A 25,514-nucleotide genomic window follows, 5' to 3' on the forward strand; every position below is an offset into this window, starting at 1 on the left:
TGCATAAGGACCAACTTGGGTTTATCCCAGAAATGCAAGTTCTGTTTAACATTTGAAAATTGATATACAATTCACCAAATTAACATACTTTATTAAAAACCTTACAGTCATCTCAATTTATGCAGAAAAAGTTTTGACAAAACCTAACACACTTTTCTAATGAAATCTCTCAGCAAAATATGAACAGAACAGACTTCCTCATTCTGTTAAATGGCACTTAGGAAAAACCTACAGCTAGCACCATACTCTAATAGTAAAAGATTGTACGGTTTCCCCCTCACATCAGTAAAATGGCAAGGTTGTCTGCTTTCACCACTCCTATTCAACAGTGTAATGGAAATTCTAGTTAGCCCAATAAACCAGGGGGCAGGAAAACCATCCAGAATGGAAAGGATGAAGTAAAACCGTCTTTATTTTCATTCAGCATGGTTATATATGTAGAAAATCCAATGGAATATACAAAAGTGCTGCTGGAGCTAATCATTGAATTTAGCAAGATTGTAGGATACAAGGTCAACATACAAAAATGAATTTTGTTTCTACATATTAGCAAAGAAAAATAAAAATTATCATTTACAATAGCATCAAAAGTATGAAACATGTAGGGACAAATTTGTCAAAATATGTGAAAGGGCCTGTATACTGAAAACTACAAAACATTGCCGAGGGATGTATCTTGTTTACGAGTCAGAAGACATCACAGTGTTAATATGTGCGTTCTTTCTCAATTGATCTTTAGATTCATCACAATCCCAATCAAAATCTCAGCAGGTTTTTTCAATTAAAAATTGACAAACTAATTCCATGGAAACTTTGAAAAAGAAAATCAAAGTTGGAGGACTAATACTGCCTGATCTCAAGACATATAAAGCTATAGTTATCAAGACAGGGTGGTATTAGTGTAAAGATAGGTATATAGATCAGCAGAACAGAATAGCAAAACCAGAAATAGACTGACACATATGTAGACAACTGATTTTCAACAAAGATGCAAAGGCAATTCAGTGGAAAAAGGATATAGTTTTTTTATTCCCCCCCAAAATGGTGTTGGAACAATTGGACAAAATAAACACAATTTCCTCCATACATCATGCCATATTCAAAAATTAATATGATACATGGATCCAAATGATACATGGATACAAATGTAAAATCTAGGTCTTTTCCAGGTAGAGGAGAACATATGAAAAACCCTTTGAGACACTGTGTTAGCCCCCAAAAAATTTTTAATAGGTTATCAAAAGCATAGTCTATATAAGAACAAACTGATAAATTTGAGTTGATCAAAATTAAAAGCTTCTCTTTAAAAAACAATGCTAAGATAATGAAAAGACAAGTTGTAGACTGGGAGAAAATGTTTCCAGATTGTATATCTAATAAAGGACTAGTATCCAGAACATATAAAGATCTCTCAAAACTCAAAGAAACAAAAAATAAGCAAAAGATTTGGACAGACATTTCATCAAAGAAGATATATGCATGGCAAACAAGATCATGAAAAGATGGTTAACATCATTCGTCATTAGGGAAATACACATTAACCATGATGAGATACCACTACACAGCTATCAGAATGGCTATAATTAAGACAACTGACCTCATCAAGTGTTTGCAATTATATGAAGGAACTAGAACTCTCATTCATTACTGGAGGGAATGTAAACTAGTACAACCATTCTGGAAAAGTTTGATAGTTTCTTTAAAAGTTCAACATCACCAACCATTTGATCCAACCATTCCATTCCTATTTATTTACCCAAGAGAAATGAAAGCAGATGTCCATACAAAGACTTGTGCACAAATGTTCACAGCTTTAGTATTTATAATAGCCCAAACCTGGAAACTCAAACGTCCATCCACAGGTGACTAAATTTTGAATTCGGTATGTAATAGAATACTATTCAGCCATAAAAATGAATGTACTACTGATTTATGCTACATCATGGGTGAATCTCAAAATAATTATAAAAGTAAAGCAAGCTAGACCAAAAAAGGGGTATATACTATATGAGTCCATTTAAATAAAATTCCAGAAAATTGAAACTAATATTATATAGTGACAGAAAGGAGATGAGTAGTTGGTTGGGGGAAGAGAGGTTTTGAGGCAGAGGAAAGGCAGATTTACAATGGGAAACTAGAAGGCTTTCGGGGGTAATGGATATGATTATTGTCTTCATTGCAGTGATGACTTCACAGGTGTGACTGTCGAAACTACTCAAATGGCACACTTCACGTACATTCAGTTTATTATAATATAAATGAATTATACCTCAATTGGGCTGTCTAAAAAAGGAATAATATAAGAACTACATGAAATTCTTTAGATTCTCCTTTTCCTGATACAGTTCGTTTTCTGTTAGAAATGTTTGAAATCTGAACTCTAATCTCGTAATGCATTAACTTATTTTGGCAGAATGAAGATCTGACTCTTTTAATTAAGGAAATGGAGCAGGGACGCAGTGACCTGGAGAGGGTACAAGACCTTTACTTGGAGTCCTTGGTCATGGACTGGTGGTACAACGGAGAAAAGGATGGAGACAGGTGAGCACAGCAGAGCTCCCACTTCCCCATCTCAGGGGGTCCCCTAGGATGCTCTGCTGGATCTCTTTGCCACTTCTTTCTGCAGTGCTTTGTGAGATTTCTTTTAAAGAATCACATAGTATGATTATGTTAGCATTTTTGTTTAAGCAAAGGGAACGCATAATCTAGTAAATTAATAATGATTGGCGGACTTTCCTGGTGGCACAGTGGTTAAGAATCCACCTGCCAATGCAGGAGACACGGGTTCGAGCCCTGGTCTGAGAAGATCCCACATGCCACAGAGTAACTAAGCCAGTGCACCACAACTACTGAGCCTGCGCTCTAGAGCCCGCAAGCCACAACTACTGAGCCCACGTGCCACAACTACTGAAGCCCACGCACCTAGAGCCCGTGCTCCGCAACAAGAGAAGCCAGCGCAATGAGAAGCCTGCGCACCGCAATGAAGAGTAGCCCCCGCTCACCACAACTAGAGCAAGCCCAGGCACAGCAACGAAGACCCAACGCAGCCAAAAATAAAAATAAATAACTTAAAAATTTTTTAAATATATTAAAAAAATAATAACGATTTTTTTTTTTGACTTACAGAGGCCACATGGTCATCCTTATATGTAGATTCTGAAACCCTTGCATGAGCCCTAAGGATGTCTCATTTCCACCCAGTGAGGACAATACCCCCCACCAACCGAAGCAGTGACGGAGCAGAGCAGGAGTGCTGTGTCATGAAGGAGATCTGACTCAGGGTCAGGAGGCCAAGGTCCAGACTTCACTCTGTGTGGCCTTGGTGGATCTCCATATTGTCCATTGCCATGGGTCTCAGTTTCCTCATCTTTAAAATGATGGCTGTGGTGGTAGAATTTGGGATAGACGATTCCTTAGGTCTTTTCCCATCCTATATTCTAATATGTTTATTTTGGGGGTTTTTGTGTTTGGTTGGTTGGTTGGTTTTGGGGGGTTTTGGGCCGTGCCGCATGGCTTGTGGGATCTTAGTTCCCCAACCAGGGATTGAACCTGGGCCCTCGGCAGTGAGGGCGCAGAGTCCTAACCACTGGGCCGCCAGGGAATTCCCTCTAATATGTTTCTAACTAGTAGTTCTTAAATAAAGATCAAAACCACCCTAACAAACACTCAGAAAATGTGTCAAATCTTATTTAAATGATTTCACATTGTACACATATTCAAGTGTCACAGCTTCATATAAATACCCCATCAGGAAGATGTCTTTTTATTTAAAAGAGTGATAGCAAAATGGAAAGAAGTTGAAAATACATATTAATCAGGATTTCTCCTTCTTCGAAATTTATTGTCTTCCTCTTAGCAAACTAAGCATTTAATATGGGCTGGGGGCAGGGCATGAGCATGGAATCAGTAAAAAGATAAATGTTATACCAGGCATCTCTTTTTTTTTTGCAGTAAGTGGGCCTCTCACTGTTGTGGCCTCTCCTGTTGCGGAGCACAGGCTCTGGACGCGCAGGCTCAGTGGCCATGGCTCACGGGCCTAGCCGCTCCGCGGCATGTGGGATCTTCCCGGACCAGGGCACGAACCTGTGTCCCCTGCATCGGCAGGTGGACTCTCAACCACTGCGCCACCAGGGAAGCCCCCAGGCATCTCTTATAATGAGATTTTACAGCATTATTTTTTTAAATTTGTTTGGGAAAGCTTAGATACATCTCCTAAATCTGGAGAATTTAAGCAAATAAACTAAGAAATAAATGAGCAGCACATCAGTGTCAATTATCTTCTCTATACTTTTCAGCTAGTACCTTACCTGTCTTCTTCCCCTTGCTTAATCAAACTAAAAAATGTCAGGACAACATGACCAGCTATTGCTTGGAAGTTGGTTTGGTCAGTTGACTGTAGCTGCTATTGATTGACTAGTAGATGTATTTTTGGTTTTTTATATGTATATATATTTTAGGGGCTCTAAGGAGCAGGTTCTAGAGTCATGCAGAGGAGTGTTTTAATCCAGGCTTCCCACCATTACATGTTAGTAACTTTGGGCAAGCTACTTAACCTCACTGAGCCTCAATTTCCTCATCTATAAGAGGGGAGTAATGGTCATCATAGGGTTGTTGGGTGGATTAAATGAGGGCATGCCTGGCACATAATAAGAACTCTGAATTAATATAAAGAAAAGAGTAAAATGCAGTGCCTCATTCTATAGATATTATGCTTCTGTACTTCCTTATAACATATCATTAGGAAAAGTTAATTCGCCTACCTAGCTGTGGTTGAAAACAGATTGAGTTTTTTACCAGGTGGAATAAATGTTACAGCCTCCAAATCTCATCTCCCTTCTTTCTTTTTTCAAACATTTACTAGTACAAATCATACGCCAGGCGAACTGGGGTGCACAGATGAATGTAAGCCTGGGCCCTTGTCACAGGATGCAGTGTGGTGGGGCATCATGGGACACTGGGCGGGTGCTCCATGGAGGTGGGCTTGGAGGGGGAGGTGAAGGAAGGAAGGCGTGCTTTACAGTGTTGGAGCAGGAGGTTGTTCTGGAAACTCCTTTCTGTGGTTGCTGTGTTCAGAGTGTCAGAGAAGGTGTGTCTGGGAAAATATTTAGGAATTTTGGGGGATCCCTCCTGGCCCGAGATCTTCAACAGAATGGTTTGCCATGATCTGGTGCTGGCAGAGGGTTCAAGGCAGGGGTTTCCCTTCTCTGGCTTTTATAAGAGCTAGCTGTTCAACCCTTTAGTTAGAGAAAAGGGTTTCTATAATGCTTTCTGCTTTACAACAGACTCTTTCTGGAGTTAATCCTCTCATCAGCTCCATGCTGTTAGGGCCCAGCTGATGTTTCCTTCAGTTTGTGGGTGAGGGAAGTGATGAAATTTAGAGGATCGAGCGACTGCACTTAGTCACATAGCTGGCAAGGAACAGAGCTGTGGTGTGAGCCAGGGCTGGGCTCCTGTCCACTCTTCTGCGGGGGCAGAGATAAATGACTATTCTTATTTTAACCAAATATAAGGGGAGCGGCTCACTTCTTAAGCTTGCAGCATTCAACACGATTGTATTGATCTAGCTCTGCCTTGTTGATGGAAATTTTGTTTCCCCCTCCTTTTTTTTTTCTTTTATTTTCTTTGTCTACTTTTTATCTAAAACAGGCATCAAAAAGAAATCTGTTCCATTGTTTCAACCCCAGAAAAATGTGCAAAATCTCACGCTGATGTCGAATCAACACGAACGTCGAAAGTACCAGAGGACCTGTCAAGTCAAAAGATTCAGAAAAAGAAAGTCCTCCACGCAGGTATCAGTGAACGAAATGGTTTGACTCTCATTACCAGTTTTCCTTTAATGCAAGAAGGTAGAATAAAACTAAAGCCCCATAATATTTTAAAAGAAGCCTAAACCTGTGTTTTTTTAATTGAAATTTTTATAGAAGTGATTATACATTCACATGCAGTTATGAGAAATAATACAGAGAGCTCCCGTATATCTGCTCTTCACCCAGCTTCACCCAATGGTAACATCTTGAAAAAATAGTACAATTTTGCAACCATAAGATCGACATTGATACAATCCATGATCTTACTCAGATTGCCCCAGTTTTACATGTGTTCATTTATGTGTGTGTGTGTGTACTTCTATATGATTTTATCATACATGGTTTCATATTTCCACCATCACAGTCAAGCTACAGAACATCTCCATCACCACAAGAATCCCTGGCATTGCTCTTTTATAACCACGGCCATCTCCCTCCGACACCCTTTCCCAATTCTTGGGGACCACTAAGTTCTCCATTTCTAAAATGTTGTCATTTCAAAAATGTTATATAAAATGGAATTATACAGCACATAACCTCTGGGTTTTGGCTTTTTTCACTCAACATATTTTCCTTGGGATTCATCCAGATTTCTGGCAGGTATCAGCAGTTCAATCCTTTTCATTACAGAGTAGTAGCCTGTGATATGGATGTACCAGAGTTGGTTTAACCATTCATCTGTTGAAGGACATCTGGGTTGTTTCCAGTTTGGGGCTATCAGGAATACAGCAGTTATAAACATTTTTGTACAGGTTTTATGTGAACATAGTTTTTCATTTCTTTAAGATAAAGCCCAAGGGTGCCATTGCTGAGTCATAGTATTGAATGTTTAGTTTTATAAGAAACTGCCAGACTACTTGCTGGAGTGGCTGTGCCATTTTATATTATCACAGCAAAGAATGAGTGATTCAGTCTCTCCACATTCTCTCCAGAACTTGGTATTGATTGTCGCTCTTTTCTATTTTAACTGTTCTGATAGGTATGTAACATCTCACGGTGGTTTTTACTTGCATTTCCCTAATGGCTAGTGATATTGAACATCTTTTTATGTGCTCATTCACAATATATCCTCTTCTGTGAAATAGATATCCTCTTCCATATATCCTTTTCAGTGAAATGTCTGTGCCCATGTGCTTTGCCCATTTTCTATGTGGATCGATTTGTTTTTTATTGGTGAATTTTGAGAGTTCTTCATGTATTCTAGATACTAGGTCTTTATCAGATATGTCGTTTGCAAATGTTTTCTCCCAGTCTGTAGCTTGTCTTTTCGTCCTCTAATTAGGGTCTTTGGCCAGGCAAAAGCTTTTAATTCTGATAAGATCCAATTTATCAGTCTTTCCTTTATGGATCATGGTTTTGGTGTCAAATCTAAGAACTCTTTCCCTAACCCTAATTCCTGAAGATTAGCTTTTATGTTTTTCCTACAGATTTTGTAGGTTTATATTTTACATTTAAGTCCATGATTCACTTGAGTTAATTTTTGTATAAGGTGTGAGTTTTAGATCAAGGTTTTTTATGTTTGTTTGTTGTTTGGCCTATAGATGTTGCTTCAGCAGCATTTGTTGAAAAGGCTATACTTACTCCATTGAATTAATTTTGCACCTTTGCCAAAGATCATCTGGGCATATCTGCGTGGGTTAAATCTAGACTGTATGTTCTGTTTCAGTGATCTATGTGTATATCTCTCCACATAGATCACTGATCAATGTCTTCATTAATGTAGCTACCAGGTAAGCTTTAATATCAGATACAGTGATTCTTCCAACTTTATTTTTCTTCTGCAAAATTATTTTAGCTATTCTAGGGCCTGAAATTTCTGCTTAAATTTTAGAATATGTTTGTCTCTGTTTACTAAAAACCCTCTCAGATTTTGATGGGAATTGCATTAAACCTGTAGATCAACTGACATCTCCACAATGTTGATTGATCCAGCCTCTGAATGTGGCATGACCCATGAACATGACCCCTGACCATGACCATGTATTTAAATCTTCTTTGATGTCTTACAAGCAGCATTTTGTAATTTTCAGTTTACACATCCTGTACATATTTTGTTAAGTATATACCTAATTATTTCATTTGAGTATTTTGAACAATTACAAATGGTATTGGTTTTTTAATATAGGTTGCTGTATGTTCATTGTTAGTATATCAACATGTGATTGATTTTGTGTGTTGATCCCATAATGAACAACCTTACAGAACTCACTTAATGGTGCTAGGAGTTTTTTGGGTTTTGTGGGTGTTTTTTTTAAAATTTTGGTGTGTGTGTGTGAATTCCTTACTGTTTTCACATATACAATATGTTATCTGCAAATTTGGACAGTTTTATCTTCTTTTCCAGTCTTTCTGGCTTTATCTCTTTTTCTTGCCTTGTTGGCAGAAGCTAAAACTTCCAGCACTATGTTTAACAAGGGTGATGAGAGTGGGCATCCTTGCCTTTATCCTGGTCTTAAGGGGGAAAGATATTCAATCTTTCCCCAGTAACTATGATTTTAGCTGTAGGTTTATTGTAGATATTCTTTATCAAGTTGAGGAAGTTCCCCTCATTCCCAGTTTTCTGAGAGTTTTTATCATGAGCTGGTGCTGGATTTTGTCAAATGCTCTTTCTGTGTCAAATGATATATCATATGGTTTTCCTTCTTTAGTCTATTGATATGATGGTGGATTACATTGATTGCTTCAAATGTTGAAGCAGCCTTGTATGTCTGGAATATCTTCCACTTGGCCTTAGTGTTTATTTGCAGTGGTTTTGAGTGTAACTCTTTGTATGGTTTCTCTGGGTATAGCAGCATATAAACATGACTTATAACACTCTTCTGGTATCAGCATTTTACCACTTTTTGTGAGTGTGGACATCTTACTTCAATTTAGGTTTCTTTGCCTTCCCCAGTTTTAAATATCATTGTCTTGAGTATCAGGTGATGCTACAATTTTTATTTAAATCATCAAATATGATTTCTAAATCTCAAGAGGAAAGGATAATCTATTGTATTTACCATATTTTTGCTCTCTTTTGTTCTTTCTTCCTTCCTGATTCTCCAAAGTTCCTTCTTTTATCATTTCCTGTCTGTTTGAGGAACTTCTTGTGTTCAGTCTTTAAAGGTAGGTCTGCTAGCCACAATTATTTTTTATTTTTTCCTTGTCTAGGAATGTTTTTATTTTCTCTCCGTTCCTGAAGGACATTTTTGCCATATTCAGAATTTGCAGTTGATTGTTCTTTCCTGTCTGTAGTTGAAAAACATAGTGCCTCTTCCTCGGGCCTCCTGCTTTTTAAATGTGAAATTTGCTGTTGTTCAAACTGGTGCTTCCCTCTAGGTACTGGGTCCTTTCTCTCTGGCTTGCTTTAAAAATTGTTTCTTTGTCTCGAATTTTCAGTGTTGAACTATAACGCATCTTGGCATGGATTTCCTTGGGTTTACCCTGTTTGGGGTTTGCACAGCTTCTTGATTTGTGTGTTGTATCTTTCACCAAATTGGGGAAGTTTTCGTCTATTATTCTTCAAATGGTCTCTCAGTCCCACTTTTTTCCTCCCTGTCTTGGGACTCTGATAATATGAATATTGGGTATTTTGCTATTACCCTACAGGTCCCTGAGGCTCTGTTTATCTTTTCTTATTGTATTTGCTCTCTGTTGTTAAAATTGGCTGAATTCTATTTTTATGTCCCCAGAGCTCTCTGATACTGCCCTCTGCCATTTTCACTCTACTACGGAGCTCATCCAACAATTTTTTTTTATTTCTCATATTTTATTTTTCAGTTCTACAATTTCCACTTGGAAACTTTTATAACTGCGGTTTCTTAGCTGAGATTTTCTATTTGTTTATTTGTTTCAAGAGAAATTGTAATTAATTGCTGAAGCATGTTTCTGACATGCTTTGAGATCCTTGTCAGGTAATTCCAGCTTCTGACTCATCATGGTATTGGCATCATTTGATTGTTTTTTCTCCATCAAGGTGTGATTTTCTTTATTCCTGATATGATGGGTGATTTTTTTTACAGTATCCTGAATGTTTTGTCTATTATGTTAGGGACGCTGGATGCTGTGTAAATCTTTTATTTTAGGAAGCAGCTGTCCTGTTTAAAGTTAGCCCATAGGTCATGGCCTGCTCTTGTGGGTTGTGGTTCCGGTGGTAATTTCATTTTCACAGCCTTTGTGGTGTTATTTTGGTGCTTGGTTTCCTGGTGTCACTGGGGCTCCTACTGGTGCTGCCTGAGGGAGCAGAGGAGTATCCCAGGCCAGGATGCTAGATGCCTCTCAGTGGAGGAAGGTTGTGGTGGCTTCCCCTGCCACACACACACTGTCTCTTGCGTGTCCCCATGTCTCTGGGCAGGAGAAGAGAGCCTCAACCCTGTAGGGACCAAGAGGCATTGGCTGAAGCTTGGTCCCTCTTGCATGATCTGTCCATTTGCCCTGGTGTCTCTGTCTTGAGCCCATGGGGACAAAGAGGATTCCCATACTGGGCCACTTGTGCAGCAGCATCCCTTGTGCCAGTCCTGCCTGCCCATTCCAGGAAACGTGGCTTCTGCTAGAAATGCTGCTTGCCGCTCATCCTGAACATCTTAATGGCCTTTGGTCATTTGTACCCGGTCACTTAGATTTGGGATTGTTGCTGTTGGCAGGCATCCCTGTGCTGAGTTTTTATTCTGTTTCAGTTTTTAATTTAGAAGAGTGATGAAATGTGGTGACTGACTGTACAGAGCTGGGGGAGTAGTTAAATGCTTGAATCCACTGCCAGATCAACATACTTTTACTCCTTATTTTCAAAGTTTGGGAATAGCACAGTTGTTATGTTTGGGGACTTCGGGAGCTAAATTTCATTTTCACTTGGACACACCTCTTGTGTTTGCCCAGCGAGTTTGATCGAGGTGGCCTGCCGGTGTGGTCAGGGGCAGGAGTTCAGCTCTCGTATGTGGATCATTCATCTCCTTTGCTCACAGACATGGCTCCTGAGAAAATTTATCCTTCTTAATTCCTTGTTACAGAGGCAGCCAAAACAGGAATCACCCTGTCTGTTGCCTAGGAAAACAAATAACACATAGCACACTCCTAACTCCATGCATGGAGACCACGGGTGTTATCTTCCTGTGCAAAAGATAGACAATGCAGGCTTCCCTGGTGGCGCAGTGGTTGAGAGTCCGCCTGCTGATGCAGGAGACACGGGTTGGTGCCCCGGTCCGGGAAGATCCCACATGCCGCGGAGCGGCTGGGCCCGTGAGCCATGGCCGCTGAGCCTGCGTGTCCGGAGACTGTGCTCCGCAGCGGGACAGGCCACAGCAGTGAGAGGCCCGCGTACTGCAAAGAAAAAAAAAAAAAAAGATAGTGCAGATTATTAGCTAATGTTCACTCTAATTGTCTAATTTCTTGTAAGAGAGGGTAAGTCCCTTCTTGTCCAAAATAGGACACATTTCATTTATGAATACCACATAATGCCTTGGTACTACAGAAGGCATCCAGGTCGTGAAGTACAGAACACATTTACAATTAGTCTGGTTTCTGTGACCACGTGGGAAAAGTAATCAGCATGTCTTGGTACAAACTTATTATCCTCTAAAGCACACAAATTCAATGTCAGAATTTGATAAGTGTCTACTTTCTAGTTGAAAGGACCCAACAGAGGGTAGAAAATCATATAAATAAAGGCTTAGACAGCAACTGTGGTCAGCAGAGTTTATAAAATGAACTACAGAGATGTCCCGCTGTAAACCCTGCAAGCTGTGAGTGTGATGGGGCATCACTCCCATGATTCTGGGAGTGATAAGAGTGTTATGTGACCTCGGCCAGGTTCTCTAGGAGAGCCCAGTGTACTCACGTGAGCCCCTGAAAGCAGGGTCTTTTACCAGCTGGTGGCAGAAGAGGAAGTCAGAGATATTTGGGGCATGAGGGCCATCGGCGTGCCATTGTTGGCTTGAAGATAGAGGGGGCCCATGAGTAGGAAAGGGGGTGCTTAAGGAGCTGAGACAGGCCCCCGGCTGACAGCCAGCAAGGATATGGGACCTCAGTCCTACAACTGCAAGGAAATAAGTTCTGCCGACAACCTGAATGAGCTCGGAAAGAGATTTCTCTCCAAGAGGGGCAGAGTTTGAACTCAGATCAGTGGAACAAGCCATTACCGCAGCATTTACTTGGTGGCAGTACTGTCCCCCTGAGGGTTGGGAGACTGAACCTGCTTTCTTTTTAAAGGATCCAAGAATGTAGTTGCATCTCATGAAATACCTCCTTCCAACCTACATTCCTTTAACCCTTCTCCCTGTGGTACCCACAGAACCAACCAAAACCAGCCTACTCAGGAGCCAGCTGTCCACCCTCAGGAGCTCAGCTTGCAGTGAGAGGAAGGACGGCCTTTCCAATTCCAGCAGCTGGAACACTCCAAGCGACAGAGGCAAGCCAGCAAGGGTCTCTAGGTCAGGAAGCCCAGGGTGGTCTCCTCTCCCCAGTGTGTCTGCTCCTGAAAGAGCTGGGTAGAGGTACTTTGGGGGGAAAACAAATCATTTTTAAGTGAGTCCAGAGAGCTTCCTCTTCAAAGGACTCCCTTGTAAATCAGGTCGTCTTGCTTTAGTGAACTGGATTTTCTTAGGGTCAGACTTGCGTATATGGTGCCTGGGTGTTTAATACACCCGTGGCTCGTACAACCGCGGCCCTAGTGGTGATGCTCGCTGTCACTGCGTGGTTTGAACTTGAAAACCTAGTACTTCATAGCTGGTTTATTTTCTTCCCCTCGTTCACAGGTGGCGCCATCCGGCAAGCCCCTCTCCGATCCACACTGTCAGCCTTTTGGGGGCTAAATGTGAGGAAAACGAGACTTTTCCCCTCAATTGTTATGACGACTGATAATATCATTATTCTTAAAATAGTAAATTTTAAGAATAAATTTCCTAAAAGTTTAATTCCTGTAGCACTTCTCCCTATCTTTCAAAGAGTTGATAAATAATAAATCCCCAGCTAAACACACACATCCACACAAGCCCCTAAGTAGTAGGAAGCGCCTGAGGGACAAATTTACACCTGTTGTTACTGAGCCATAGCTTAATCAAACCTTGTGTTCTTCAGTGCTGATCGTGTGATGCCTTTTCCTCTGTTTCAGTTAACCTGCCCTATCTCCTAAATCTGCTACGTGCACAGTCCTTTAAGGGGCTTATCCCATGATGATCGGGATATGATTTCTTAGGCATTTAACTAGCTCACTCCCAAACACCCCTTCTTTCTACATGCTGCTGATTCAACTAGCTCATATCCCTTTTCATTTATGAATCCAAGATTCTATGAGGATATACATTAAAAACTCCAAATAATAATTTGAAAATATGAACTTATAACTAAACAGGACCTAGTAGGGATTTTGGGTTTCTGCACAGAGCTGAGGAATTACAGAATAAACTATCGAAACCTGAAACGTTGAACAAGGCTCTTCTGTGTAATTTGGGGGAAGTCTAATGAGGGCCACATTGAACAATTATTGGTTCATGGTATTCTTACTTGACATTTTAAAACTATGTTTTCTGGAGAATGAATTTGTCTCATCCTTTTATGGAGAGAGATCTCAATGGGTATGGGGTGAGATAGATTAGCAAAGCAATGAGAGTACCCTATTTACTCTTGCATTGGTCTTTAGCGTCCATTGCAAATGAATCTTGCCTAGAACCCCCTCTGACAGATCAGTTCTGGGAAAAATAGTCCATTTATTAGCCCTCAGTCACAACTGAACTCAGAGATCAGTGTGATCCTTTTGCATTTTTGATATAAACCCCATATATGAGGAAATTATACAGCTGCCATTTCCCTTTCCACAGAAATGGGCATCCTGCTGACAAATGAGTTTCCAGATGACAAGTCATTAGAAAGATTGACTCGAGAAGGAACCCAAGTTTATGACCAAGAGTGAGTAATTTTACTGGGACAGTTTTGTTGTGTTTTTGTTTGATACAAGTTTTAAAAGGTCACAGTCTTGTGTTCTTAGTTCTGCAGGAATGTCTTCAGCAAACTGGCTCAAGATCCATGGCTTGGTGGCCAAGAAGCTCACCATCATGGATGCTTTGTCCATGACCGCCATCCCTCACAGTCCCACCTACGTCCCCATTCTGGACAAGCATGTCGTTTCCAAGGTCTTTGATGAGGTAAAACTGATTTTCTGTATGTTCCTGCTTGATGTAGTTTTCATTTCCTGCCTAAATAAAGAGTAGTGCACTTGACGTCTTGTACAGTTGTCACAGAAATGTATTTCAGCGATTGGGAAAAAATTATTTGCAAAGGCAGTAAAAAGGAGAGAGAGAAGCTCTTAAGCATTTTTGCTTCTAAGCTGAGAACAATTTCTTCTTTGTTGGGTTGGCAGTTCATGGCTCGTTGCTGATGGGTGGCATTGTGGGGCTGCAGAAATGTCTGAAAAGCCTCTAGGTCAGAGTCATGAGTCACGAGTGAATATCAGTCTGTATCAAAGGACAGGGAGCGCTTGTGAGAGATTTTGTCCATCCTTTGCTTACCTTCTCTTCCTAAATACAGTGGCATCTTTTCCATCCTAAAAGTCTCCAAAGGAAAACGTCAGAAAGAGGGAGGGAGAGAGACACAGAGACAGAGATGCAGAAAAAGAGAGGGATTGAGAGAGAGGATCGGGAGTGAGCCAGAGCACAAGAGCCATGAGAAAGTGAGAGTCACGTCCTGGGAGGAGAAAAAGAGCTCCCAGTAGGAGGGCGCAAGTTGGGGTTAACTGTGGAGGAAAGCCAAGCACTGTAAAGTTTGCCTTGAATTGGGCAACTGGAAGGTCCTTGCCCTACGCAAGCACGGATCCAGTGGAGCAGCCAGATTGCACAGAGATGAGGAACACAAGAGAAACAAGAATAGGAAGATTGAACCCTGGTGCTTCCCGGCAGATATGCAGCAACTCATGATTTAAATAGGAATGTATCAAGCTTTACGGTCAGTAAATTGAAATAATATCCTTAAAAGACCTTATCTCATGCTGAAATTTTGCAGAGGGTATATAGGAAATTTGGGATTTGCTTCCAAATAATCTGGATGGTGGGAGTAGTTGGGGGAAGGGAGGAGTAGATAAAGCAAGATTGGCCATGAGCTGATAATTGTTAAATTTGGATAATAAGAATATTGAGTTGGGGGAGGGTCATTCTACTATTCTCTCTGCTTTTTTACGTATTTGGAAGTTTCCATAGTAAAAAGTTGAGAAAAAGCAAAGGCAGGAAAATTAAAAAAAAAAAAAAAAGGCTTTATCTAACTGGTCTCGCAGTAGCTGAAATTTGATGTATTTGGAAGAAGCAGATGAATTGGTGGACTTTTTCTGTTAGTCACATTTAAGAGATTATACCCATGGAGTTGGATATGCATCCTGATTTGACATGACCAGCAGTTCTTGCTCTGGAGGTTGGGTATATGACCCCTTAGGCTGGGTTCCTGATGACTTTGCCTCAAGTGAGCGGTCCTATCCCTGGCTGTGACCTTGTGACTGGAAGATTCTACTTCTGCCTTCAGTGAACTCTAACCTGATTACTCAGATACCAACTTATCATTTGAATCTGACTTCTTCCAAAAGCAAGAGAGAGAAACTGAATGCTGATTTATTCCTTCTAGGAAGTTTGGTGACAGCTTCTCATATTCTGTGCACTTATTTTATTACTATTCTTGAGTTGTGTTTGAAAGAAAATATATTTGGTGAACTATCCCTGGAAATAGAATGTTCTGGTACTTACCATGTCTCCTTCTAAGCCTCCCAACAACCTGAGATACATTGAAAAGTAAATACTCAAAAAACAAATATGAGAAGGTAGGAAAGCAAGCACATAAAATCAAAGGGAAGATGTATAGATTGAATACCTAAAAATGTTATTTTGCATTAAAAACATGTAACTAAAATGAAGGCAAATCTCAGAAAAATATTTTTAACGTATACAACAAAGAGTTACAGGAGTAATATGTTAAATATGTGTTTGCATGTGTGTATCCATGTAAGTTAGCACATGCATATGGTGTGTGTGTGTGTATAAATCAGGGTTCAGTATACACACAAAAATGCACATGCACCCATACCATAAAGGAATAAGAAAATGATAACTATCCCAGTGGAAAATCTAGGGGAAAAAGTTTAAAAATAAGAAGTCAAAAACCACATAGAAACATATTTCTTGCTGGTAACCAAATAAATGCATTTTTGAAAAAATGCAAATTAAAAAAAATTAGGCAACTTCCCCCCATCATCAAATGTGTAAGGTTAAAAAATACTAATATACAGTCGTGGTGAAAATAGGATGGAATTAGAACTCTTACATCCTGCTGGGGGGAGTATAAGTTGGTGTAACCTTGGCAATATGTTCAGCGGTGTTAAGGGCTTACAACTTCTCCTCCAGCAAATCCATCTGTAGATATTCCATAATCTACAGAAGGAAATAATCAGAAATACTGAAGAATATATTCAGAGAATAATTATTGCTGCCTTATATCTAACAATGAGAAAATTGAAAACGACCTAAATATCCAATGAGTACACCCATATGATTGAATGTCATACGTTCATTAAATATCATGTTTCTGAAGAATAAGTAATGACATGGGGAGAAGTTCTCAATACAATGCTAAATGAAAAAATCAGGGTACAAAACCGCACAGATAGTACATTAATTTGGTTACATATGTGTATGATGTAGACATAGCACTCTTTGTCTCTCCCTTTTCTCTTTTACCAAAATGTTCCTAGTGTTTATCTGAGGGGTGAGATTATTGGAGACCTGGGGGTTTGTTTATATAATTTTTCGTTTTTGTTGTAGTTCTTTCAACTCTGAACATACATTAATGATATGCTGAGAAAAAAAAAGTTAAGAAAAACAGACCTAAAACAAGAGATAAAATAGTTTAAATGCAAAGGACACTTGATTTTTAATTAATTTATTGGTTTATTTTTGTTTGATGAGTAATATATGAGTACATTCTTGTATAGAATGACCATTTAGAAGTCTTTAGAGGAAAATGTCAAAGTTTCTCTCTCCACCAACCTCATTTATGAAGGAAACACTCTGAATAGTTTGGTGAATATCCTGCTAATCCTTTTCAACACACACACACACACATGAATACATTACATATATTTTTACACATACACATAACAATTTTAATATACAAAACAGTTTTAATAAGGTAATACCATATGGATTTGCTATTTTATCTTTTAAAAACATATGTCTTAGAGACTTTTCTCTGTGCGTAGATATGGGTCTATCTCATTTTTGTTAGTTGCAAATTTCTTCCCCATTGTTAATGGACATTTACATTGTGTCCTTCCTCCCCCTATTACAAACAATCCTGTAATGGGTTTCCTTGCACAGAGACTTCTGGGCACCTCTACAAGTCTGTCTTTGTGATAGATGGATTGCTGGACCCAAAGGATGTGTACATTTAAATATTTGACAGATTAAACCAAATCACCCTCCAGATAGATTCTATATTTCCACTAGTTTATATTCAGAAAGACAGCCATTTTCCTAACTGTATATCATACTTGTTGATAAGCATTAGTTCTACAAGTATAGAGATACTTTGAAAACCCTAAAAATAGTGTGCAGACCTTAGTGTGCAGATATCTTATTCAACTTGTCCTCTCCTCATATTTAGAAGAAATAAACATAGTAACTCACTGCAGCACTTTGAAATTTGCTCTCCAGGCTGTATGCAATGTAGCTGGACTCTGGGGATAATAATATACCTACTCTGAGACTGTTATACTGTGTATAGTATAGTGAATATATATAGTATAGGTATATATATATAGTATAAAAAGAAGTAATGCATATAATGGGCTGCAAGCACTGAATGAACGTTGGCTTTTTTTTGCTTTTTTTTTTTTTTTTTTGCAGTACCCAGGCCTCTCACTGCTGTGGCCTCTCCCGCTGCGGAGCACAGGCTCCGGATGCGCAGGCCCAGTGGCCATGGCTCATGGACCCAGCCGCTCCGCGGCACGTAGGATCCTCCCGGACCGGGGCACGAACCCGCGTCCCCTGCATCGGCAGGCAGACTCTCAACCACTGCGCCACCAGGGAAGCCCAAACGTTGGCTTTTATTATAAAAATATTCAATAAATATTACATTGCCTACCGTATGCAGGCTCTGAACTGGGCTAGACTACAGCCTACCCAATCACAACTTACAGTCTCATGGAGGAGCTAGCAATTAAAATAAGAAGTTCTAGTTAAATGTGATGAGTGGGAAGAGCAGAGTGAAGATGCCAGAGAGGCCCCTAACCACCTTGAGTTGGCAGAGGGCGCTTTGGACCTGGCCTGGGAAGTTCAGACCTGGGGGATCTGATCAGTCCAGGTTTGGACCTAGGGGAGGAGGAGTTACGAGGGTGATGAGGTGGAGGGGAGTGAGGAGTGACCTAGGGGGAAGTCTAAGGGTCAGAGGACGTTTGTCGTTCCAAAGAAAGTTTAGTGCAACTGGAGGAAGGTGTGAAAGCTGGTGAAGGTCGAGTTAAGGACTTTCTGAAGGTCATCCTGAGGGAGGCCAAAGGGTTTTTAGCAGAGGACAGAGAAGATCAGGTTTGGTCTTTGGCTACTATGTGGAAAAGCGTTGTAGAGGTTCAAGGCTGGAACGAAGCGGGGCAGTCAGGAGGCAAGGTCTAGGTGGCTGTGACCCAGGTGACAATGCTGAGGATGGATCCAAGGCTCTATATAAAGTCAAGTCGACAGGACTAAACCACATGGGGCTGAGAGAGAGAAAAATGTTGAGTGACTTCCAAGAAGGAAAAAATGGAAGAGTAGTGAGGGTCCTGTTTTTCTGGAGAACCTGTCTTCTGACTCCGGAAAGCAAAGCCAAGGGAAGAGGCTGTATATTTTTTCACGTGCATTCCACCATGGGCACCTGTGCTCGTGCCTTCTGTGGCTTTGTAAATTCTCATCACAAGCCTGTGGGTACGTAGCACACGACATGCTCTCCCCCCTCCATTATGCTCATAAGAGCAAGAATCATGATGATGAAGGAAATATACTGCAATAAATTCCCATTTCACCCTCAAAGCCCACTTAACATCTTTTATTTAATATTTTCTCTGATGGAAAGAATGGGAAAACAGTGATCGAAAAATATAATCCCACTGAGTGAGATACATAGCTTTTTGAGATTTGGACCTAACAGTTTTTTGAAAAAGTAGACTGGAGCTGAAAAGGAGACATGAATCTTAACCCACTTCACTGAGAACTGTAATTGCCTTTTACTCCTGTGTTCTGTGTGCAGCCACATCTGTCTGGGTAGAATCGTAAAGCAGCATTTGGCTTTATCCCCGGCTACTTGTTTCATTCATGACTTATGTATGGGCTGTTTCTTCTTCTGGAACACAATGCTATTTTGGTTTTCATGTTTCTTGGGCCAGCATCAAATCTGTCACCTTGGAAATGAAGTGTTGAGCAGGGAGGTTGCCCTGGCAACTCTTCATTACAAGATGCTAACTGGCACTTTCAGTGGACCAGATAAATTTAATCTTAGCTCTTTCAAAAAGATTAATTCATCACCAAGACATATACAGAGTAAAACTGCTTTAGGTATTTGATGAATCTGGAATTTAAAGCTCTTCATTGCCAATGCCTTTGAAAAAAAAAGAAACAATTTGGGAACATTAGTTTGCATCGTTGAAAAGTCCACTACATCACCACCACCACCATCATCGTCATCATGTCTTACCAGCACTGCATCCAGGCTTCCTGCTTTGCCCTAATCTGGGTTCAGCACATAGCTTTGTGATCAGGTAGCCTGGGCCTGCACCCCAGCTCTGTCACTGACTCCCGATGGGTCATGGCAAAGGTCCCTAATCTGGTACGTGGTGAGCCCTCAGACTAGGTTTTGAGAAAAACATTTGATCTCATCAAAGTATCTGATGGAAAATTTAGACCAACATAGTGAGGTGGCTTTTTATCTCATCATTTAGCTGACGAGGAATGTTAGGGATGCTGCTAAGGGCATGGCATCTTGTTGCTTTCAAATATAGTAGCAGTGAAAACGATACTGATAGAAAAGTTTATTTTAATTAAAAAATCTAGAAGGACAGTTAATACAAAAGCTATACATATTCATTGTGTAGAAAAATTAGAAACTACAGATAAGTAGAAAAGAAACAATAGAATATAATTCCTCACATATGAATTGTTTGGTGGTTATCTGGCCAAAGTTTTTTCACTACATATATAGCCTTTGTTCTTTGTTTTTGTTTTACCAAAATGAAGTTGAACTAAAGATACTCTGTGCCTTGATTTTTACTCAACAGTCTATTTCAAATATTATTGCATGCCAGCAAATACTCATTTACTATACCAATTAAATTGCTAGTGACCTCACTAGCAATTTAATTGAAATTTATATTAAATTTTTTTTTTATTTTCTAAAAATTTAGATTGAAATTTGTGAGATATAACCTACACTGTAGTAAGCAACATATTTTCATGGGTTTATGAATGATCTGATTGACACTTCTCTTTCCCAGTTCACTTTGTAGCCCCACCTTCAATTTGTTCTGTGGAGCCTGGAGATGTTTCTGTTTAAGCAGAGGTTTAAGCTTCAGCACTCAGCAGTTTGCACAACTATAAGGTCACTGCACCGTGTTCAGGGTCAGCCACGTGGGATTTGCACAGCCTTTGCATTTTCATTACTCACATCCAATCAGACCCCTCCTTGGCCAATCTGACAGCAGGCTCTGGGATATTTATTGGAAGAAATGATTTAGTTGAAAAACAGTGAAGTTGGTGAATTCAGTTAGTGTTGAGTGATGAATATATAAACACCAGTTTACACTGTTCTCTTATTTTCAAAATGTTGTGGGATGGCTTACAAACACAGCCAGAATGTTGTCAGGTAGAATTCTTCCTGTACTACTTGAACAGCTAATAACTGTGTGTACAGTTCTGTATCCCCCTTTCTTCATTTAGCATATCTTATGAACATATTTCCCTGTAATGACCAATTTTGGATGAATTTTAATGGTTGTGCTAATATTCAATAACATGAATTACTACAATTAATTTAACTATTCCCCCCATTATTGGGCAGTTTACTTGGAATTTTAAGAGTGCCTATTTTCCTACATCTTTGCTGTCACTTAGAGCAGTAACATTAAAACAAACAAACAAAAAACTCCTGCCAATTGCTAAGTGAAAGTGGCATTCAATTTTAATTTTTTTCTTTTACTGTTTGAGAATAGTTTTCTTGTGTAAGCTAAATATATCTCTTAAAATCTTGGTTACATCATTAACCTTCTTGGCAAACACCTCTTTTAAAATAGCAAAGGTACGTTCATCTCGTGCCTCAATCACCGAGAACTCAAATTTGGTAGACTCCAAACACAGTATTTTATAATAGAGATAAACTTCTAAAAATGTTGGGGCCTCAGCCATTATTTGAATTTATATAACTTTAGTCTTTTACGTATTCAGTAAGTGGTTACTTTGTACATGCATTGTGCTAGAAACTAATATTTTTTAAAGGAATAAAAAACTAGAGTTCAGTGGAGAGGAAAACCAAATAACAAAACTGCATTTCAATGTATACATTTATAGAGGGATTGAATGAGAAAATATATAGATTGCCTAGTACTTGGCAAAGAGTAAGAGATAAACACTATTATCATGTTTTTTAATTTTTATTTTATTGTTATTTTTTATACAGCAGGTTCTTATTAGGTATCTGTTTTACACATATGAATGTATACATGTCAATCCCAATCTCCCAGTTCATCCCACTGCCACCACCCCCAAAATCCCGCTTTCCCCCCTTGATGTCCGTACGTTTGTTCTCTACATCTGTGTCTCTATTTCTGCTTTGCAGACCAGTTCCTCTGTACCATTTTTCTAGATTCCACATATATGCATTAATATATGATATTTGTTTTTCTCTTTCTGACTTACTTCATTCTGTATGACAGTCTCTAGGTCCATCCACGTCTCTACAAATGGCCCAATTTCGTTCCTTTTTATGGCTGAGTAATATTCCATTGTATATATGTACCACATCTTCCTTATCCATTCTTCTGTCGATAGGCATTTAGGTTGCTTCCGTGACCTGGCTATTGTAAATAGTGCTGCAATGAACATTAGGGAGTATGTGTCTTTTTGAATTATGGTTTTCTCTGGGTATATGCCGGGTAGTGGGGTTGCTGGGTCATATGGTAATTCTATTTTTAGTTTTTTAAGGAACCTCCATACTGTTCTCCATAGTGGCTGTATCAATTTACATTCCCACCAACAGTGCAAGAGGGTTCCCTTTTCTCCACACCCTCTCCAGCATTTATTGTTTCTAGATTTTCTGATGATGTCCATTCTATCCGGTGTGAGGTGATACCTGATTGTAGTTTTGATTTGCATTTCTCTAATAATTAGTGATGTTGAGCAGCTTTTCACGTGCCTCTTGGCCATCTGTATGTCTTCTTTGAGAAATGGCTATTTAGGTCTTCTACCCATTTTTGGATTGGGTTGTTTGTTTTTTTAATATTGAGCTGCATGAGCTGTTTATATATTTTGGAGATTAATCCTTTGTCCATTGATTCGTTTGCAAATATTTTCTCCTATTCTAAGTGTTGTCTTTTCGTCTTGTTTATAGTTTCCTGTGCTGTGCAGAAGCATTTAAGTGTCATTAGGTCCCATTTGTTTATTTTTCTTTTTATTTCCATTACTCTAGGAGGTGGGTCAAAAAAGATCTTGCTGTGATTTATGTCAAAGAGTGTTCTTCCTGTATTTTCCTCTAAGACTTTTATAGTGTCTGGTCTTACATTTAGGTCTTTAATCCATTTTGAGTTTATTTTTGTGTATGGTGTTAGGGAGTGTTCTAATTTCATTCTTTTACATGTAGCTGTCCAGTTTTCCCAGCACCACTTATTGAAGAGGCTGTCTTTTCTCCATTGTGTATGCTTGCCTTCTTTGTCACAGATTAGTTGACCATAGCTGCATGGGTTTATCTCTGGGCTTTCTATGCTGTTCCATGGATCTATATTTCTGTTTTTGTGCCAGTACCATATTGTTTTGATTACTGTAGCTTGGTAGTATAGTCTGAAGTCAGGGAGTCTGATTCCTCCAGCTCCATTTTCTTCTCTCAAGATTGCTTAGGCTATTCAGGGTCTTTTGTGTCTCCATCCAGTAAAAATTGCCATTGGTAATTTGACAGGGATTGCATTAAATCTGTAGATTGCTTTGGGTAGTATAGTCATTTTCACAGTATTGATTCTTCCAATCCAAGAACATGGTATATCTCTCCATCTGTTTGTGTCATCTTTGATTTCTTTCATCAGTGTCTTACAGTTTTCGGAGTACAGGTCTTTAACCTCCCTATGTAGGTTTATTTCTAGGTATTTTATTCTTTTTGTTGCAATGGTGACTGGGATTGTTTCCTTAATTTCTCTTTCTGGTCTTTTGTTGTTAGTGGATAGGAATGCAAGAGATTTCTGTGCTTTAATTTTGTATCCTGCTACTTTACCAAATTCATTGATTAGCTCTAGTAGTTTTCTGGTGGCATCTTTAAGATTATCTATGTACAGTATCATGTCGTCTGCAAACAGTGACAGTTTTACTTCTTGTTTTCCAATTTGTATTCCTTTTATTTCTTTTTGTTCTCTGATTGCCATGGCTAGGACTTCCAAAACTATGTTGAATAATAGTGGCGAGAGTGGACATCCTTGTCTTTTTCCTGATCTTAGAGGAAATGCTTTCAGTTTTTCACCATTGAGAATGATGTTCGCTGTGGGTTTGTCATATATGGCCTTTATTATGTTGAGGTAGGTTCCCTCTATGCCCACTTTCTGTAGAGTTTTTTTTTTTATCATAAATGGGTATTGAATTTTGTCAAAAGCTTTTTCTGCATCTATTGAGATGATCATATGGTTTTTATTTAATTTGTTAATATGGTGTATCACATTGATTGATTTGTTTACATTGAAGAATCCTTGTATCCCTGGGATAAATCCTACCTGTTCATGGTGTATGATCTTTTTAATGTGTTGTTTATTCTGTTTGTTAGTATTTTGTTGAGGATTTTTACGTCTATATTCATCAGTTACATTAGTCTGTAATTTTCTTTTTTTGTAGTGTCTTTGTCTGGTACCAGGGTGATGGTGGCCTCATAGAATGAATTTGGGAGTGTTCCTTCCTCTGCAATTTTTTGGAAGAGTTTGAGAAGGATGGTTGTTAGTTCTTCTCTAAATGTTTGGTAGAATTCACCTGTGAAGCCATCTGGTCCAGGACTTGTGTTTGTTGGCAGATTTTTAATCACAGTTTCAATTTCATTACTTGTGATTGGTCTGTTCATATTTTCTATTTCTTCCTGGTTCAGTCTTGGATGTTATACCTTTCTAAGAATTTGTCCATTTCTTGCAGATTGTCCATTTTATTGGCATAGAATTAGCTTGTACTAGTCTCTTATGATGCTTTGTATTTCTGTGGCGTCCATTGTAACTTCTCCTTTTTCATTTCTATTTTTATTGATTTGAGTCCTCTCCCTCTTTTTCCTGGTGAGTCTGGGTAAAGGTTTATCAATTTTGTTTATCTTCTCAAAGAACCAGATTTTAGTTTTATTGATCTTTGCTATTGTTTTCTTTGTTTCTATTTCATCTATTTCTGTTCTGATCTTTATGATTTCTTTCCTTCTACTAATTTTGGGTTTTGTTTGTTCTTCTTTCCCTAATTCCTTTAGGTGTAAGGTTAGATTGTTTATTTGCGATTTTTCCTGTTTCTTATTGTATTGCTATAAACTTCCCTCTTAGAACTGCTTTTGCTGCATCCCATAGGTTTTGGATCATCGTGTTTTTGTTGTCATTTGTCTCTAGGTATTTTTTGATTTCCTCTTTGATATCTTCACTGGTCTCTTGGTTATTTGGTAACATATTGTTTAGCTTCTATGTGTTTGTGTTTTTTACATTTTTTCCCCTGTAATTTATTTCTAATCTCATAGCATTGTGGTTGGAAAAGATGCTTGATATGATTTCAATTTTCTTAAATTTACTGAGGCTTGATTGGTGACCCAAGATGTGATCTATCCTGGAGAATGTTCCATGTGCGCTTGAGAAGAAAGTGTAATCTGCTGTTTTCGGGTGGAATGTCCTATAAATATCAATTAAATATATCTGTTCTATTGTGTCATTTAAAGCTTGTGTTTCCTTATTAATTTTCTGTCTGGATGATCTGTTCATCTGTGTAAATGAGGTGTTAATGTCCCCCACTATTATTGTGTTACTGTCGATTTCCTCTTTTATAGCTGTTAGCATTTGCCTTATGTATGGAAGTGCTCCTATGTTGGGTGCATATATATTTATAACTGTTATATCTTCTTCTTGGATTTATCCCTTGATCATTATGTAGTGTCCTTCCTTGTTTCTTGTAACATTCTTTATTTTAAAGTCTATTTTATCTGATATGAGTATTGGTACTCCAGTTTTCTTTTGATTTCCATTTGCATGGAATATCTTTTTCCATCCCCTCACTTTCAGTGTGTATGTGTCCCTAAGTCTGAAGTGGGTCTCTTGTAGATTACATATATATGGGTCTTGCTTTTGTATCCATTCAGCGAGCTTGTGTCCTTTGGTTGGAGCATTTAATCCATTCACATTTAAGATGATTATCAATATGTATGTATGTTCCTATTACCATTTTCTTAATTGTTTTGGGTTTGTTTTTTTTAGGTCCTTTTCTTCTCTTATGTTTCCCACTTAGAGAAGTTCCTTTAGCATTTTGTTATAGAGCTGGTTTGGTG

At 39.0% G+C, this 25,514-nt stretch overlaps 1 protein-coding gene across 1 annotated transcript in view; it reads left to right on the forward strand.

Moving 5' to 3' along the window:
• Positions 1-25,514, forward strand: part of VWA3B (von Willebrand factor A domain containing 3B) — a 252,388-nt gene that overhangs the window by 172,816 nt on the left and 54,058 nt on the right. The window contains exons 17-21 of the mRNA XM_082671774.1: positions 2,414-2,541; positions 5,647-5,789; positions 12,073-12,189; positions 13,598-13,685; positions 13,765-13,921. Of these exons, the coding sequence (XP_082527900.1) occupies positions 2,414-2,541; positions 5,647-5,789; positions 12,073-12,189; positions 13,598-13,685; positions 13,765-13,921 (633 nt within the window). The remainder of the gene's footprint in view (positions 1-2,413; positions 2,542-5,646; positions 5,790-12,072; positions 12,190-13,597; positions 13,686-13,764; positions 13,922-25,514) is intronic.

The sequence above is a fragment of the Grampus griseus genome (assembly GCF_964374135.1).
Source record: "Grampus griseus genome assembly, chromosome: 15".
In the NCBI taxonomy this organism is placed as follows: Eukaryota; Metazoa; Chordata; class Mammalia; order Artiodactyla; family Delphinidae; genus Grampus; species Grampus griseus.